The 15,028-nt window shown below is 36.2% G+C and overlaps 1 protein-coding gene across 6 annotated transcripts in view; it reads right to left on the bottom strand.

Moving 5' to 3' along the window:
* Positions 1 to 15,028, bottom strand: part of CCDC88A (coiled-coil domain containing 88A) — a 128,186-nt gene that overhangs the window by 61,724 nt on the left and 51,434 nt on the right. For all 6 annotated transcript variants that reach the window (XM_047782053.1, XM_047782051.1, XM_047782052.1 and 3 more), the window contains exons 8-9: positions 12,631 to 12,803; positions 1,014 to 1,095 (exon numbers count right to left, since the gene is read on the bottom strand). In XM_047782053.1, the coding sequence (XP_047638009.1) occupies positions 1,014 to 1,095; positions 12,631 to 12,803 (255 nt within the window). The remainder of the gene's footprint in view (positions 1 to 1,013; positions 1,096 to 12,630; positions 12,804 to 15,028) is intronic.

Below are 15,028 nucleotides of genomic sequence, written 5' to 3'. Positions count from 1 at the left end.
CTGGTAGTTTTCAATTAAGTTAGGCCTTAAATAAAGGGATGTGCAAAAATGTAAAAGACTACTGTTCTAATTTTTTTGTTTGGGAAAATAATGGTTATTTAGTTACCATACAATTTTTATGTTACCATGGTGGAATAGGTTGACTATTATTTTCAAATGAATTAATAAATTTTTTAAAATTCTTAGTTTGAATTTCAAATATAGTAAATTTCAGTAAAAAGAATCCACATTAAATAATCTTCACTAATTTTTAAGAATAAAGAAAGTCTTGAAACCAAAAAGCGAGAATCACTGTTTTAGATGGAACATATATACGAAAAACCCTACTACCACAAAGTGGAATAGTAGCCTAAAACTAAAAATTTTGATTTCCAGATTCATTCACCTATAAAGGTCCCAGTTTATGATCCCACAAGTAAAGTGTTCCCTAAATTTAGGTTAGGGAGATAAGGACAAGAAATAATTGTCCAGCCTTACCCCAATTCTTACCATTTATGGGTTAAAGAAGACTTCTTATACTACCTCCAAATGAAAATGAAACATTACAGAGTAATTAACAGAAGCAAATTCTTAAACAATCTTAGTTCAAGATGAAAAACCACAAAATCTTTTTAAAAATATTTTTTAAAAAGCAAAAAGCATTCTGTCATATATAAGTTAGCATAGAGCACCATCAGAGAAAAGGGAGAGATACCTAAGTGGTACAGTTTAGCAGAAGATGCGTTTCAGCTTCCAAACCCATAGAAGCCAAGATATGAGAGAAACTTGGAACCACTCCAGTCCTAAGAGGCTCCTCGGAATTAGCAGTGTTTGAATGGTACTGACAGATAAAAAAAGAAAATTCCAAAGACCTTGATTTCTAGTTTTGGCTCTGGCATTTTTGAAGAGAGAAACACTGAAAAAGTCTTTTGATCTTATTAAACCTCAGTAAGCAATAAGGCAAATGTTATAAGGAGAAAAGTCAATTTCCAATTACTTAGTGATCATATATAATGAAAGTTCCAGGTACAAACCTCTTGTTGCAGCCTTTTTAGTTCTATTTCCATTTGCTCAAGTTCTTGCTTACAGTCCAACAACTGTTCAGTCTTTTCCTCCCTTAAATGCAAAAAAAATTAAATAATAAACTTAGTGTTTTGAAAACTATGATCATCATTTGCACTAATACAAACTTATTATCATTACTAAATATTGAGTTTAATATAGTATTAGCCATATCCCCAACCTGGGAAAAAAGACAAAGAAGTTGATATTAGGAATTTATATGATTGGATGGCATCAGACTCTCCCTTAATGTTCTCCAAAGGCTAAAAATATCAATGACTAATGTCCTCATAGTTCATAATGTAGATGCTCTTTCTTCATCTTTTCTGCCATCCCGCAAATCCCACTTTCCTTTCTCTCTTTTGCCCTTTCTCCCTCTCTGCACAAAGACAAATAAGTTATAAGAGTTTTTATGCAAGGCAATACTATCTAGGTATGAGACTTATAAGGGTCTCCAAACTATTTTTGACATTTACATTGACCTAAAGGAAATGATACACTGCCACACAGATATCTACAATCTTTATATCACTAGTGGTTTCTTCCTTGTAGTCTAGACATCTTTTTATTTCTCTTATTAAGCATTTTTCTCTTTATACACTGTGCTACTTCTTGTTTTTATTTTGTTTTGTTTTGTCTTTATAGGGCTGCACCTGTGACACATGCAAGTTTCCAAGCCAGAGGGGGTCTAATCAGAGCTGCAGCTGCTGGCTTATACCACAGCCACAGCAACGCCTGATCTGAGCTGCATCTTAAACCTACATCGCAGCTCATGGCAATGCCGGATCCTTAACCCACTGAGCAAGGCCGGGGATGGAACCCTCATCCCCATAGATACTAGTTGGGTTCCCTATCGCTGAGCCACAATGGGAAGTCCCTTGTTTTCATTTTTTAAAGTTTTATTGAAGTATAGTTGATTTCACTGCTTTATTTCTAACTACCATTTTCTATGTTCCCATCAGAGCTGAGCTCCTCAAAGTAAACCCCCATTCACTATCTCTACTTTTTCACCTTCTTTTCTTAAATAAAAAAGTAAATGCTCATTGTGCAAAACAATCTATTTCTGATATCTCATACCTGCTTAACTTTTTTCACCAAAATTTTTTTTATTGAAATATAGTTGAAATACGGTATTATATAAGTTACAGGTATATGCTACATTAATTCACAATTTTTTAAAGTTATACTCCATAAAGCATTGGCTATATTCCCTGTGCTGTAAAATATATTCTTGTAGCTTATTTTATATATGTTTGTACCTCTTAGCCCCCTATCCCTAAACTGCCCTTCCCCACTGGTAACCACTAGTTTATTCCCTATATCTCTGAGCCTGTTTCTTTCTTGTTATATTCATTAGCTTTATTTTTTAGATTCCACATACAAATGACATTATATGGTATTTGTCTTCCTCTGTTTGACATATTTCACTTAGCATAAAACCCTCCAAGTCCATCCATGTTGTTTCAAATGGCAAAATTGCATTCTTTTTTTTTTATGGCTGAGAAGTATTCCATTCTACAACATACATACTATATCTTCTTAATCTATTTATCTGCTGATGGACACTTAGGTTGCTTCCATATCTTGGCAACTGTAAATAATGTTACTATGAACACTGGGGTGCTTGTATCTTTTTGAACACATTAACAAAACTGAAGAATAAAAACCATATGATCATCTCAAGGGATGCAAAAAAAAGCTTTTGACAAAACTCTACATTCATTTATGATAAAAACTCAGCAAGTCGGCACAGAAGGACCATAGCTCAACATAATAAAAGCCATATATGACAAACCCACAGCTAACATCATACTCAATGGTAAGAAGCTGAAAGCATTTCCATTAAGATCAGGAACAAGACAAGGATGTCCACTGTTGCCATTTTTATTCAACATAATACTGGAAGTCCTAGCCACAGGAATCAAACAAGAACAAATTGAAAAGGAAGAAGTAAAACTGTCACTATTTTGATGACACCATTTTGATGTCACTATTTTATTTTAGATGACATGATGCTAGAGATGAAACTGAGCAGGACACTGTGGGCCCCTCCAGGTACAAATCCTTTATGTGTCCCCTGTTTCTTCTTTGTAGGAAATAGGCTTTACCCTACCTCCTTAACTTTCTCTGAGTTCCAGGAAAATTCAAACAGTTGCTGATCAGAAACAAAGGAGAAGCAGCCAAGAAACAATAGTTCAACAATAAAGCAGGGTCCTGGTTCCTCTTACACATAACAATACCTTTGAAATCTTTAGGAACTAAGGCCCCCAATTAGTGGAGGTAGGTAACTTTAGGCTAAGCATAAGATTCCTGAAACACAACCCTGTTACCTCACTACCAACCAATCAAAAGAAAGTCTGCACACACTGGAAGATAAAAACTCTGACCCCCTCCAAAATGATTCTCCCTTTAAAAACTTTCATGGTCCAGCAGAATCTTCAGAGTTGGTTTTAGAAGACAAGTCTGCCTTCTCTCCATGTTGCAAGCCTCCTGAATAAGCAATTTTTCCTTTTCAAAAAAAAAAAAATGTCTCTCAAGTATTGGCCTTCAAGTAGTGAGCAATGGAACCTGAGTTCAGCAACACAGAAGAAGAATCCTAAAGTTGCAACCAGAAAACTATAAGAGCTCAGGAACAATTGGTAAAGCTGAAGGATACCAAATATACAGAAATCTGTTGCATTTCTACACACTAACAATGAACTATTAGAATGAGAAATTAAAGAAACAATTCCATCTACCATCGTACCAAAAAGAATAAGATACCTAGGAATAAACCTACCTAAGGAGGAAAAAGATGTGATGAAAGAAACTGAAGATGACATAAACAGATGGAAAAATACACTGTGTTCATTAGTAATGTTAAAACGGTCACACTACCCAAGGCAATCTACAGATTCAATGCAAACCCTATCAAAATATCAATGGCATTTTTCACAGAACTAGAATAATCTCAAATTTTGTATAGAAACACAAAGGACACGAAAAGCCAAGACAATTGTGAGAAATAAGAACAGAGCCAGAGGAATCACAGTCCTTGACTTCAGACTATACTACGAAGCTACAATCATCAAAACAGTGTGGTGCTGACACAAAAAAAACCTCATAGAGCAATGGAACAGAATACAAAGCTCAGAAATAAATCCAACAAAGGAGGCAAGAATACACAATGGAGAAAGACAGTCTCTTCAATAAGCGGTGTTGGGAAAGCTGGACACTACATGTAAAAGAATGAAATTAGGACATTCTCCAATACCATATACAAAAATAAACTCAAAAAGACCTAAATGCAAGTATAGAAACCATAAAACTCCTAGAAGAAAACACAGGGAGAACACTCTGACACAGAGTAATATATTTGTGGATCAGTCTCCTAAAGAATAGGAAATAAAAAGCAAAAAAAAAAAAAAAAAAGGACCTAGTTAAAAGATTTTGCATAGGCATAGCACAACCAAAAAGACTACTTACTGAATGAAAGAAAATATGACACATGAGGTGTTAATATCCAAAATACATAAACAGTTCATACAACTCAATGTCAAAAAATCCCTGAACAACCTATTTTTTTCTTCTTCGTCTTTTTGCCTTTTCTAGGGCTGCTCCTGCGGCATATGGAGGTTCTCAGACTAGGGGTCTAATCGGAGGTATAGCCACCAGCCTACACCAGAGCCACAGCAATGTGGGATCCGAGCCACATCTGCAACCTACATCACAGCTCATGGCAATGCCGGATCGTTAACCCACTGAGCAAGGCCAGGGATCGAACCTGAAACCTCATGGTTCCTAGTCAGATTCATTAACCACTGCACCACAACAGGAACTCCATGAACAATCTAATTTAAAATATGGTCAGAAGACTTGAACAGACACCTTTCCAAAGAGGACATGCAGATGTCCAATACGCATATGAAAGGATGCTCAATATCACTAATCATCAGGGAAATGCAAATCAAAAGCACTAAGAGATATCACCTCACATCTGTTAGAATGGCTATCATCAAAAAGAATACAATAGATGCTGGAAAGGATATGGAGGAAAAGGAATTCTCATACATGGTTGGTAGGAATGTAAATTGGTGCAGCCACTAAGGGAAATAGTACAACAGTTTCACAAAAAACTTTAAAAACAGAACTCCCATATGACCCAGCAATTCAACAGCAATTGCAATATCCTGGGTATATATCTAAAACAAAAAGCCAAAAAATAAACAAACAAACAAAATACACAAAAAAATACATGCACCCACCTACATTTTTTTTTTAAAAAACCCTAATTTTTAATGGAAAAATTGGTAGAGGAACCATAATTTACTCATTTAAGGGGACTCCATTTTTCACTAATGAATAACATTTTGGCACATTAAACCCTGTATAATTCAGGACAGATTTCTAAGTAATGTCAAACTACGCTGCAGAAAAGTCATAACTAATTTACACTGCAACCAGCAGAGGATAAAAGTGCCCATATGGGAAATAATTTAACAATAAGCTCTTCTAACTTGAATCTGTTTGAATACCAAGAAAGTTTAATTTTATTTTATGATTGTGCCATTAATATTTCTTCTGATGAAAAGCTCTTTTTGTAATTTATAAATATTTCTTTATATATTATTAAACACTTTTTTAAAAATTAAAAACAAATTTTTATTGTGGCAATATATACCATTAATCCATAATTTTAACCATTTTAAGTGTGTGGTAGCATGACTTACATTTACAGTGTTAAACTATTACCAATATCTATTCCTAAAACTCTGTCATCACCCTACAGAGAAATTCTATACTCATTAAGCAATAAATCTCCAATCTACTGTCTCTCTGAATTTTCCTATTAAAGATGTTTCATTCAGGAGTTCCCTGGTGGCCTAGTGGTTAAAGTTTTGGCATTGTCACTGCTGCGGCTCAGGTTTGATCCCTGGCCCAGGAACTTCTGTATGCCATGGGTGCAGCACCCCCCAGCCACCAAAAAGGAAAGAGAGATTTCATTTAAGTGGAATTACACTATCTGTCCTTTGTATCTGGCTTATCTCACTTAGCAAATTGTTTCCACAGCTCATCCATGTTGCAGCAGGTCTCAGAATTTCCTCTTTTATGGCTGAATAATATTCCACTGTGTGCCTACTTAGTTTATCCATTTGCTCATGGACATTTGGATTATTTCCACCTTCTGGCTACTGGAAATAATGCTACAGTGAACACTGGCATACCAATATCTGTTTGAGTCCCTGGTTTCAATTTTAGTGGGATCTACCTACATGAGGAATTGCTGGGTCATACAAAAATTCTATGTTTATGGAATGCAGATTAAGGATCTGGCATTGTCACTGCAGCAGCTCCAGTTGCTGCTGTGGCATGGGTTCAACCTCTTGCCCGGGAACTTGCTGTGGGTGTAGCCAAGTAAAATTCTATGTTTAACTTTTTGAGGAATATTATAATGCTTTTAATTTTACTTATTTTTTCTGAATGTATACATATTTAACATTTTTGTAAAAAAATAAAGCAGCCACTTTTGTGCAAGGTCTCCCCCACCTAGAGAATAAATACATACTCATCCTTATTTCTGGTTCTTTCATCATTATTTTGTTTTTTTACACTTAGCTCTTCAATCCACATGAACTTCTCTTTGGAGTATATCAATATGAATTTAAATAGTGGAATTCTCAAAAGAGTTATCTAGGAGTTCCAGATTTACTAAGAAAATAATTCCTTTTTGGAGTCCCCATTATGGTTCAGTGGTAACAAACCCAACTAGTATCCATGAGGACATAGGTTCAACCCACGGCCCCTGCTCAGTGGGTTAAGGATCTAGCATTGCCCTGAGCTGCAATGTACGTGGCAGATCCGGCACTGTTGTGGTTGTGCTGTAGGCCAACTGTGCAGCTCCTTTTCAACCCCTAGCCTGGGAACTTCCAAATGGCACTGGTGCAGCCCTAAAAAAAAATATTCCTTTCTGCACTACATACAGTAATAAGGCTTCCATTCACACCACCCCACTGAGACTGGCTGTTTGTTTGTTAGCTTATTTATCTATCTTTTTTAGGGCTGAGCCTGCAGTTTATGAAAGTTCCCAGGGTAGGGGTCAAAACAGAGCTGCAGGGGCTGGCCTACACCACAACCACAGCAACACTGGATCTATGCCAAATCTGTGACCTACACCACAGCTTGTGGTAACACTGCATCCTCACAGACATTATGTTGGGTTCTTAACTTAGTGGGCCACAATGGGAAGTCAGAGACTATTTTTCACAGAGTCGCTTACTTTCCTATTGCCAAATCCAATGGATTATTTTCAGATCTTTAAGGAATTTAATATATTTCATGAAATTCTTCTTAACACTCTCTCCTTTGGCTTCTGTGACTCCACACTCTTAGGTTTTTATACTTCTCTACATAGTTTTCTGAACTTTTTGCTGATTTCATGCTTGTGTCTATCTTGCGGCTAACAATTATTAAATTCTCATTATCTGTACCAGGCACTTTTGCTGAGCACTCTACACCTTGCCAAGCACTTAATCCTCACAAGAGCTCTCTAAAGAAGCAGCAGCCAGTGATAGCAGGTTGCATTTATTGAGCACTTATGTACTACACACTGTCTACTTATATATTTACCTCACATAACAACAGGTATGAAACTGAACATCCATACTTGGGCAGAGTCACTCAGTTAGGAGGCGTTAAGCCAGGATTCACACTTAGGTAGAATGCCTCTGAAGGTCACGCACTTTATCATTTGCTGTATCTCTCTAGAGTATAGAGTACATATTATTGGAAGTTTCCTTTCATATATGAAGAAAGTGAGTAACATGGGTAATAAATGGTGCAATCTACCCTTAACCACTTAAACTACTTTTTAATGTTTGTGTTCTTCATCTTACATCCTTCTCATGCTTCATGTTCTTCCTAGGCAATCTTACCCATGCCAAAGGTTTTGACTACTATTACATGCTGTGTATAATTCTCTGTGAGTATGCTAATGATCCAAATCTCTATTCTGCATCATGGACCAGACAGCAAGTTATACAATTTATCGTCTTCACAGAGATATTTCAAAGGCATCTCAAACTTAATTTGTCAAAACTTAAAACTTGTCTTTTCCCTTAATTTTATTCCTCTCTTCCCTGCTGAATGAACAGCATCACCATCCAAACAGATACTGCTCATAGCAAACTAGAAATTACATCAAAGACTCTGTTTTCTTCCTTAACTCCTCTCCAACCTCATCACTAAAACCTTGGATTAGGCACACACGTCTTCTTCCCTGGACTGTCCTTCAATCTACCTTCACACTGCCACCAGAATTTATTTTTCCTACTTGAATACTCACTAAGAATCAGTTACTAGGCTAGTAGCTCTTTATTAAAACATAAATCTGATCTTGCTATCTCCTATGCAAAAAATCTTTAATTGGTTCCCACTGTTTAATGTCAATAAAAATAAACCAGTGGGGCCTAATCAAACTGACAAGCTTTTGCACAATAAAGGAAACCAGGAATAAAAAGACAGCCTATGGAATGGGAGAAAATAGTTGCAAAGGATGCAACCAACAAGGGTTTAATTTCCAAAATATACAGACAACTCATACAACTCAACAGCAAAATAACAAAAAACCCAAATGAAAAATGGGCAGAGGACCTGAAAAGATATTTCTCCAAAGAAGACATAGGTACGGATGGCCAACAGGCACATGAAAAAATTGCTCGACATCAGTAATTCTCAGAGAAATGTAAATCAAAACTACAGTGAGGTGCTACTTCACACCAGTCAGAATGGCCATCATTAACAAGCCTACAAATAACAAAGGCTAGAGAGGGTGTGGAAAAAAGGGAACCCTACTACTACACTGTCAGTGGGAATGTAAATTGATGCAACCACTATGGAAAACATTACGGAGGTTCTTCAGAAAACTAAATACAGAACTACCATACAATCCAGCTATCCCACCCCTGGGCATATATTTAGACAAAACTATAATTCAAAAAGACACATGCACCCACATGTTCACTGCAGCTCTATCCACAATAGCCAAGACATGGAAACAACCTAAATGTCCATCAATAGATGAATGGATTAAGATGTGGTAAATGTACACAATGCAATGCTACTCAGCCATTAAAAAGAACAAAATAATGCCATTTGCAGCTACATGGATGCAACTAGAGATTCTCATACTAAGTGAAGTCAGAAAGAGAAAGACAAACACCAACTGATATCACTTATATCTGGAATCTAATATACGGCGCAAATGAACCTATCTACAGAAAAGAAACAAACTCATGGCCATAGAGAACAGACTTGTGGTTGTCAAGGGAGGGGGATGGACAGAGAGTTTGGTGTTAGCAGATGAAAACCATAGCATCTGGAGTGGATAAACAATGAGATCCTGCTGCATGGCACAGGGAACTGTATCTAGTCACGTGTGACAGAACATGATGGAGGATAATGTGAGAAAAAGAGTGTATGTGTGTGTGTGTATATATATATATATATTTATATGTACGACTTGGTCACTTTACAACAGAAATTGACAGAACATTGTAAATCAACTATAATAATAATAAAAAAAACCTGAAAAAAATGGTCAAAGGTTCTGAATAAGTATTTCTCCATAGAAGATAGAGGAATGGCCTTAAACACTTAAAAAGATGCTTAAGATTACTAGGCATCGGGGAAAGAAAGTCAGAACCACAATGAGATATCACTCCACACCCACTAGGATGGCTATAATCAAAAGGTGTATAAAAACAGGTATTGGTGAGGATATAGAGAAACTGGAGCCCTCAGACATTGCTGGTGGGAATGTAAGAGGGTGCAGCCAAATAGTTTGACAGTTCCTCAAAAGGTTAAATACAGAGAAACCATATCGCCCAGTATTTCCACTCCTCAGTCAATACACAAGAGAAATGAAAATGTATGTCCACACACAGATGTGCACATGAATGTTAGTATTAGCATTGTTCATAAATGCCAAAAAAAACAGAAACAATTCACATCTCCATTAACTCATAAATGAGTAACCAAAATGTGGTATCATCCATATAAGAGAGTATTATTCAACCATAAAAAGGAATGAAGTACTGATAACACTACAACATGGATGAACCTTGACAACACTATGCTAAGTGACAGAAGCTAGTCACAATAGGCCACATAATGTATAAGTCCATTTATAAAATATGTACAGAACAGGAGTTCCCACCGTGGCTCAGTGACTAACAAACCCAACTAGCATCCATGAGGACGTGGGTTCCATCCCTGGCCTTGTTCAGTGGGTTATGGATCTGGTATTGCCGTGAGCTGCAGTGTAGGCCGGCAGCTACAGCTCTGATTCGACTTCTAGCCTGGGAACCTGCATATTCTGTGAGTGTTGCCCTAAAAAGACAAAAGACAAAATAAATGTACAGAATAGGCAAATCTATAGAAATAGAAAGCATATTGAGGAGCTAAGCACAAAGGAGGACAAGAGAGTGACTGTTAATGGGTATAGAGTTACTTTTTGGAATGATGAAAATGTCTTGAAATTACATAGCATGTGATGGATGCACAACTCTAAGAATATACTAAAAAATCACTGAATTGTGATTTTTTTGAAAGTGTAAATTTTGAAAGCATAAATTTTCTGATACATGAACTATATCTCAATAAGCTGTTTTTTAAAGAATAATTTGTGTGCAAGCAAAACTCTTTGGAAACATAGCTCCATGGAGACAGAAATTTTTTCTTCTTTTTCAGCCCTGCCTGCAGCATAGAGAAGTGCCTGGGCCAGAGATCAAACCCAAGCTGCAGTCGTGCCTACACCACAGCTGCAGCAACTCTGGGTAACCCACTGCATCTGGCCTCTGGCCAAACGAACCCATACCACCTCAGAGACAATGCTGTATCCTTAACCCCTTGCACCACACCAGGAATTCCCAGTGAGATTTATTAATGGAAGCCTTTGATAGTGTTAACTACTGCATAAAAGTGAAATTTACAAGGAATGACTTCTTCCATCCAAATTGCAAACTATCCTTTTATTGTTGTATGTTAATAAATTGAGAGCAATCATATTACGATATAGCACCTACAAGTATACTATTAGTTAATTTGCATGTTCTTATTACAATTACTTATTTCCATGAGGTTTAAGGCAACCCGAACTATTTTTATCCACCATGATTTCATACTTCATCACTTTAGTAAAGATCTATCTAACAAAACACTTACAACAAATGTTAATAGAAGAAATCCATGAAAGAACACATTTTTAAAAGACAACAAAGGTATCAGATAGCATCTGATGTAATGCTAGTTACTGGAAATACTTGGTACGTTATATCTGACATATTTATTTACTCATTAAAAATATTCATTTACATTTTCCAATCAGCATATGAGACCAAATTTCACCAATCTAAGTTGTTCTGAATTTTAACAGCACTCTATGCTTAAGAAATTTTTCTCAAAATCAAATTCTAATATAGTGTGAAATGTTAAATGAATTCACAGCCATCACTGCAGTTCTAATTGCATGCTTTATCTAAAGACTGGAGAAGATTGTGCTAAATTATATGGGACGAAATAGTGTTCACTGTTTAGGCTATCCATTAACTGCCAGTCAAACTAATAACAGCAATCTCTTCCCTAATTTTCATGGTGCAGCTGTTTATAGAATGTCCTGGGCGTGTTCATGTCAACAGACACATAATAATGCAGATATCCACAATGAAAGCTGTATTTTTTTGTTTTCAAATTTTCCTATAGGCTGTATATTTTTTTCTACCTTGCATATTCAATCACTTTCTTAAACTAACTGCTTTAAATAATCAGTAATAAACTTAATTGCTATATTGTGGCTTTAAATTTAAAATCTACACTCTGAAGCCCAAATTCCAGGAAAACAAACTAAAAAAAAAAAAAGGGGAAGAAAAAAAAAAGCTCCAAACACAAAATTCCTTTGTTCTTTTTAAAGTGCAATATAAAAAATCTCCAGTAGATTCGTCATTTCTTTACATGTGATTCACCAAGGAATGCCTATGTGCCATTTATACTGGCTTGCCTTGTAATGATCTTTGAGAGTTAAACGAATATTAATTTTATTAGCACTAGACAATCTGAATATTTACCATTTCTAAGTACATGACTCGGGCAAATCAATTACTCAATGAAAAAGATATACAAAATTTTTGGTAATACTCTATGCCAAAAATATAATTTTTTACAACATTAATTTTAAAAAGTTAAAACTAATTAAACTGTATTAGTGGTTGCCAGTACTTTGAATTTCAAGGAATGGAAAAATAAAAAATATTAAGGCAACCTCAATTTGCCAAGGAAAAACATTATTTTTTAAAAAATAAAGGACATCTTAACACTAGAAAAATAGGAAGTACGTAGATATAGAATAAAGGGCACCCTTTAAATTGACAAGATTTAACACCAGGAAAACCTTACATTAGTCTTCTTATTTTTCTCATTTTGACAAATACCAGTGAAAACTTTGACACAGGCTAGCAACTGGGAACCACAGGTCTATATTCCTTAAGCCTAGAAAGATTCTTTAGGTCACCTCTGCACCCATATAAATTCACTGAACCTTGAAAAGCAGTAACTTACAATTCCTGCCTAAGCCTTCGTATCTTGGCCTTAGCGTCTGCAAGTTCCACTGACAGATGTTGTCGACTTTCTGTTCGCTTCATGCCTGGAGAACCACAAGGTGACTGTGCAGATGAAGAGGCATGGGGTAGAAAATGAAGACCATCTCGTTCTTCAGAGAGCTCTATGATAGTCTAAGGAAACAGAAATAAAGCACAGGATCCCTTTTAATATTTTATGTATCAGAATACTAAACACGTCAATACCAGTCACTAAGTCTGAGTACTGTACTACAAAAATCAAAAACAATTCACTAGTCAAAAATAACTATCATATTTAGCTGTCATTTTTAACAGTCTGATTCAACAGCACATGGATGATTGTGATGATGGCTGTAAAACTATAAATACAATAAAATTCACTGGAAAAAACAGTACATGGATTAGCTATTTACTAGATAACATAAGAAAAGGACTTAATAATTTTTTCCCTTTACTACAGTTTATTAAAAAAAATAAACTGTAGTAAAGTAAGTAAAACAGATAGCAACTGTTGGAAAAGCATAAAAGACATGTTGAGATAGTAAAGGAATTAAGAGTGATATGAATATAATTATGCTATCCAACATGACAGCCAGTAGCATAGGCTAGTTACAAATTTAAAAAGTTAAAAATATAGTTCCTTAGTCACATTAGACACATTTCAAGAGCACAGTAGCCATAAGGATCTAATGGTTACCGTATCGTGCAGTGCAGAAATACAATCTTGCCATTCCTGCAGAATTGGGAAATACTGCTCTAGAACTGTAAATAGGAACCTCAGAGGGACCTATAAAAAACCTCAGAGGTTTAGCTCAAGCTCTTAATTCTACAGGTAAGATAACTGAGGTACAGAGATTGATTTTTCCATGATTTCAAAACTAGATGGTAGCAATAACAAGACTCCAGAACAGTCTCTTGACTCCATATCCTATGCTCTCTCTTACAATATTATTTCTAATCTGCCCCTTTATCCCTTTCTCTAGACAAATCTTCTATTTATCCTAAATCTGAATTTTAAGGGCTATTTAACCTACATATATTTCATTCAATCATGTTCCTCCATTCCCCTAATTTTTCTTTTCCTGGAAAATTCTCTTTTTCTAAACCAATTTCTCAGCTCTTCTTTGAAACTTCCCAAGCAAACAGAAATTGCCCTATGTAGCGATTTCATCTGTCCTCCTGCTCCAGACAGAATGGATGGGGTTACAACCTTGGGACAATGAAATCATCCCCTCATGCTGTTTCTCATCACCAAGTCTTATAACACTCTCACTGAATCATCACTTTTCTCTCTCTCTCTCTTTTTTAATCTTTCTGCCTTTTCTAGGGCCACATATGGAGGTTCCCAGGCTAGGGGTTGAATCAGAGATGTAGCCACCAGCCTACGCCACAGCCACAGCAACACCAGATCCAAGCCGTGTCTGTGACCTACACCACAGCTCATGGCAATGCCGGATCCTTGACCCACTGAGCAAGGCCAGGGATTGAACCTTCAACCTCATGGTTCCTAGATGGATTCGTTAACCACTGAGCCACGACAGGAACTCCCTTATTCTTTTTTTAAACCACTCATCAGAATTCATTTCTTTATCCTTGGGATACATTTCAGCACTTGAATAAAAGGTCTGTCCAACTACTACTTTCACAGATTCCAGTATGCCTATTGATAAACCTCAAAATATAACTTCCCGGTTCCTTTTCTCTCTATGACATCCATTTCCTATTACACATCCATACACAGGCTTCCTCTGTGAAAGAACCATTCTGCTCCTGTAGCATCACTCCTTTACTATAGCATTACTCCTATGTCACCATTCCTATGGCTGAATACTTAATCATTCAACTCATCCTTTTCACCCAGTCAAACAGATTATTCTTGGCCACTCTACAGAGTTCCTACTAAGCCTGGAACTACAATTAGGCTGTTAAATGTCACCCTTACTTTCTAATTTAACACTACCATGCCATTCTTTGACTAGGGTTCACTCTTTGGGAAGAAAAAAAAGAGAAGGGGATAAATATTTACAGAACTCCTAGCAAGGGAATTTTCCAACAAAATCTCATCCAATACTATATTTCCAATAGAAGCTTTACATCTGCTTTGAACATGAAGAAACTGAGGCACATATAGCTTAACTGAAGTCACACATCTAATGGTAAGTATAACGGGAATTCAAATTCAAGCCTGACTCAAACACTACATCATTCTCCTTACCTACCATCAGTTTTTCTATTCCTGCTCCAAGGTGATAAAGAACTCTAAATCCCTTCTCTTTACCTAAGCCACCAACTACAAACTGCTATCATCACTTCCAACAAATGACCCTCAACTTGTCAAAAAAATAAAACCACCTGCAATAAACTCCTCCATTTTTAGG

This window comes from Phacochoerus africanus, chromosome 5, assembly GCF_016906955.1.
Source record: "Phacochoerus africanus isolate WHEZ1 chromosome 5, ROS_Pafr_v1, whole genome shotgun sequence".
NCBI lineage: Eukaryota > Metazoa > Chordata > Mammalia > Artiodactyla > Suidae > Phacochoerus > Phacochoerus africanus.
Note: the sequence above shows the minus strand (reverse complement) of the source record. Positions and strands in the feature narration are given on the sequence as shown.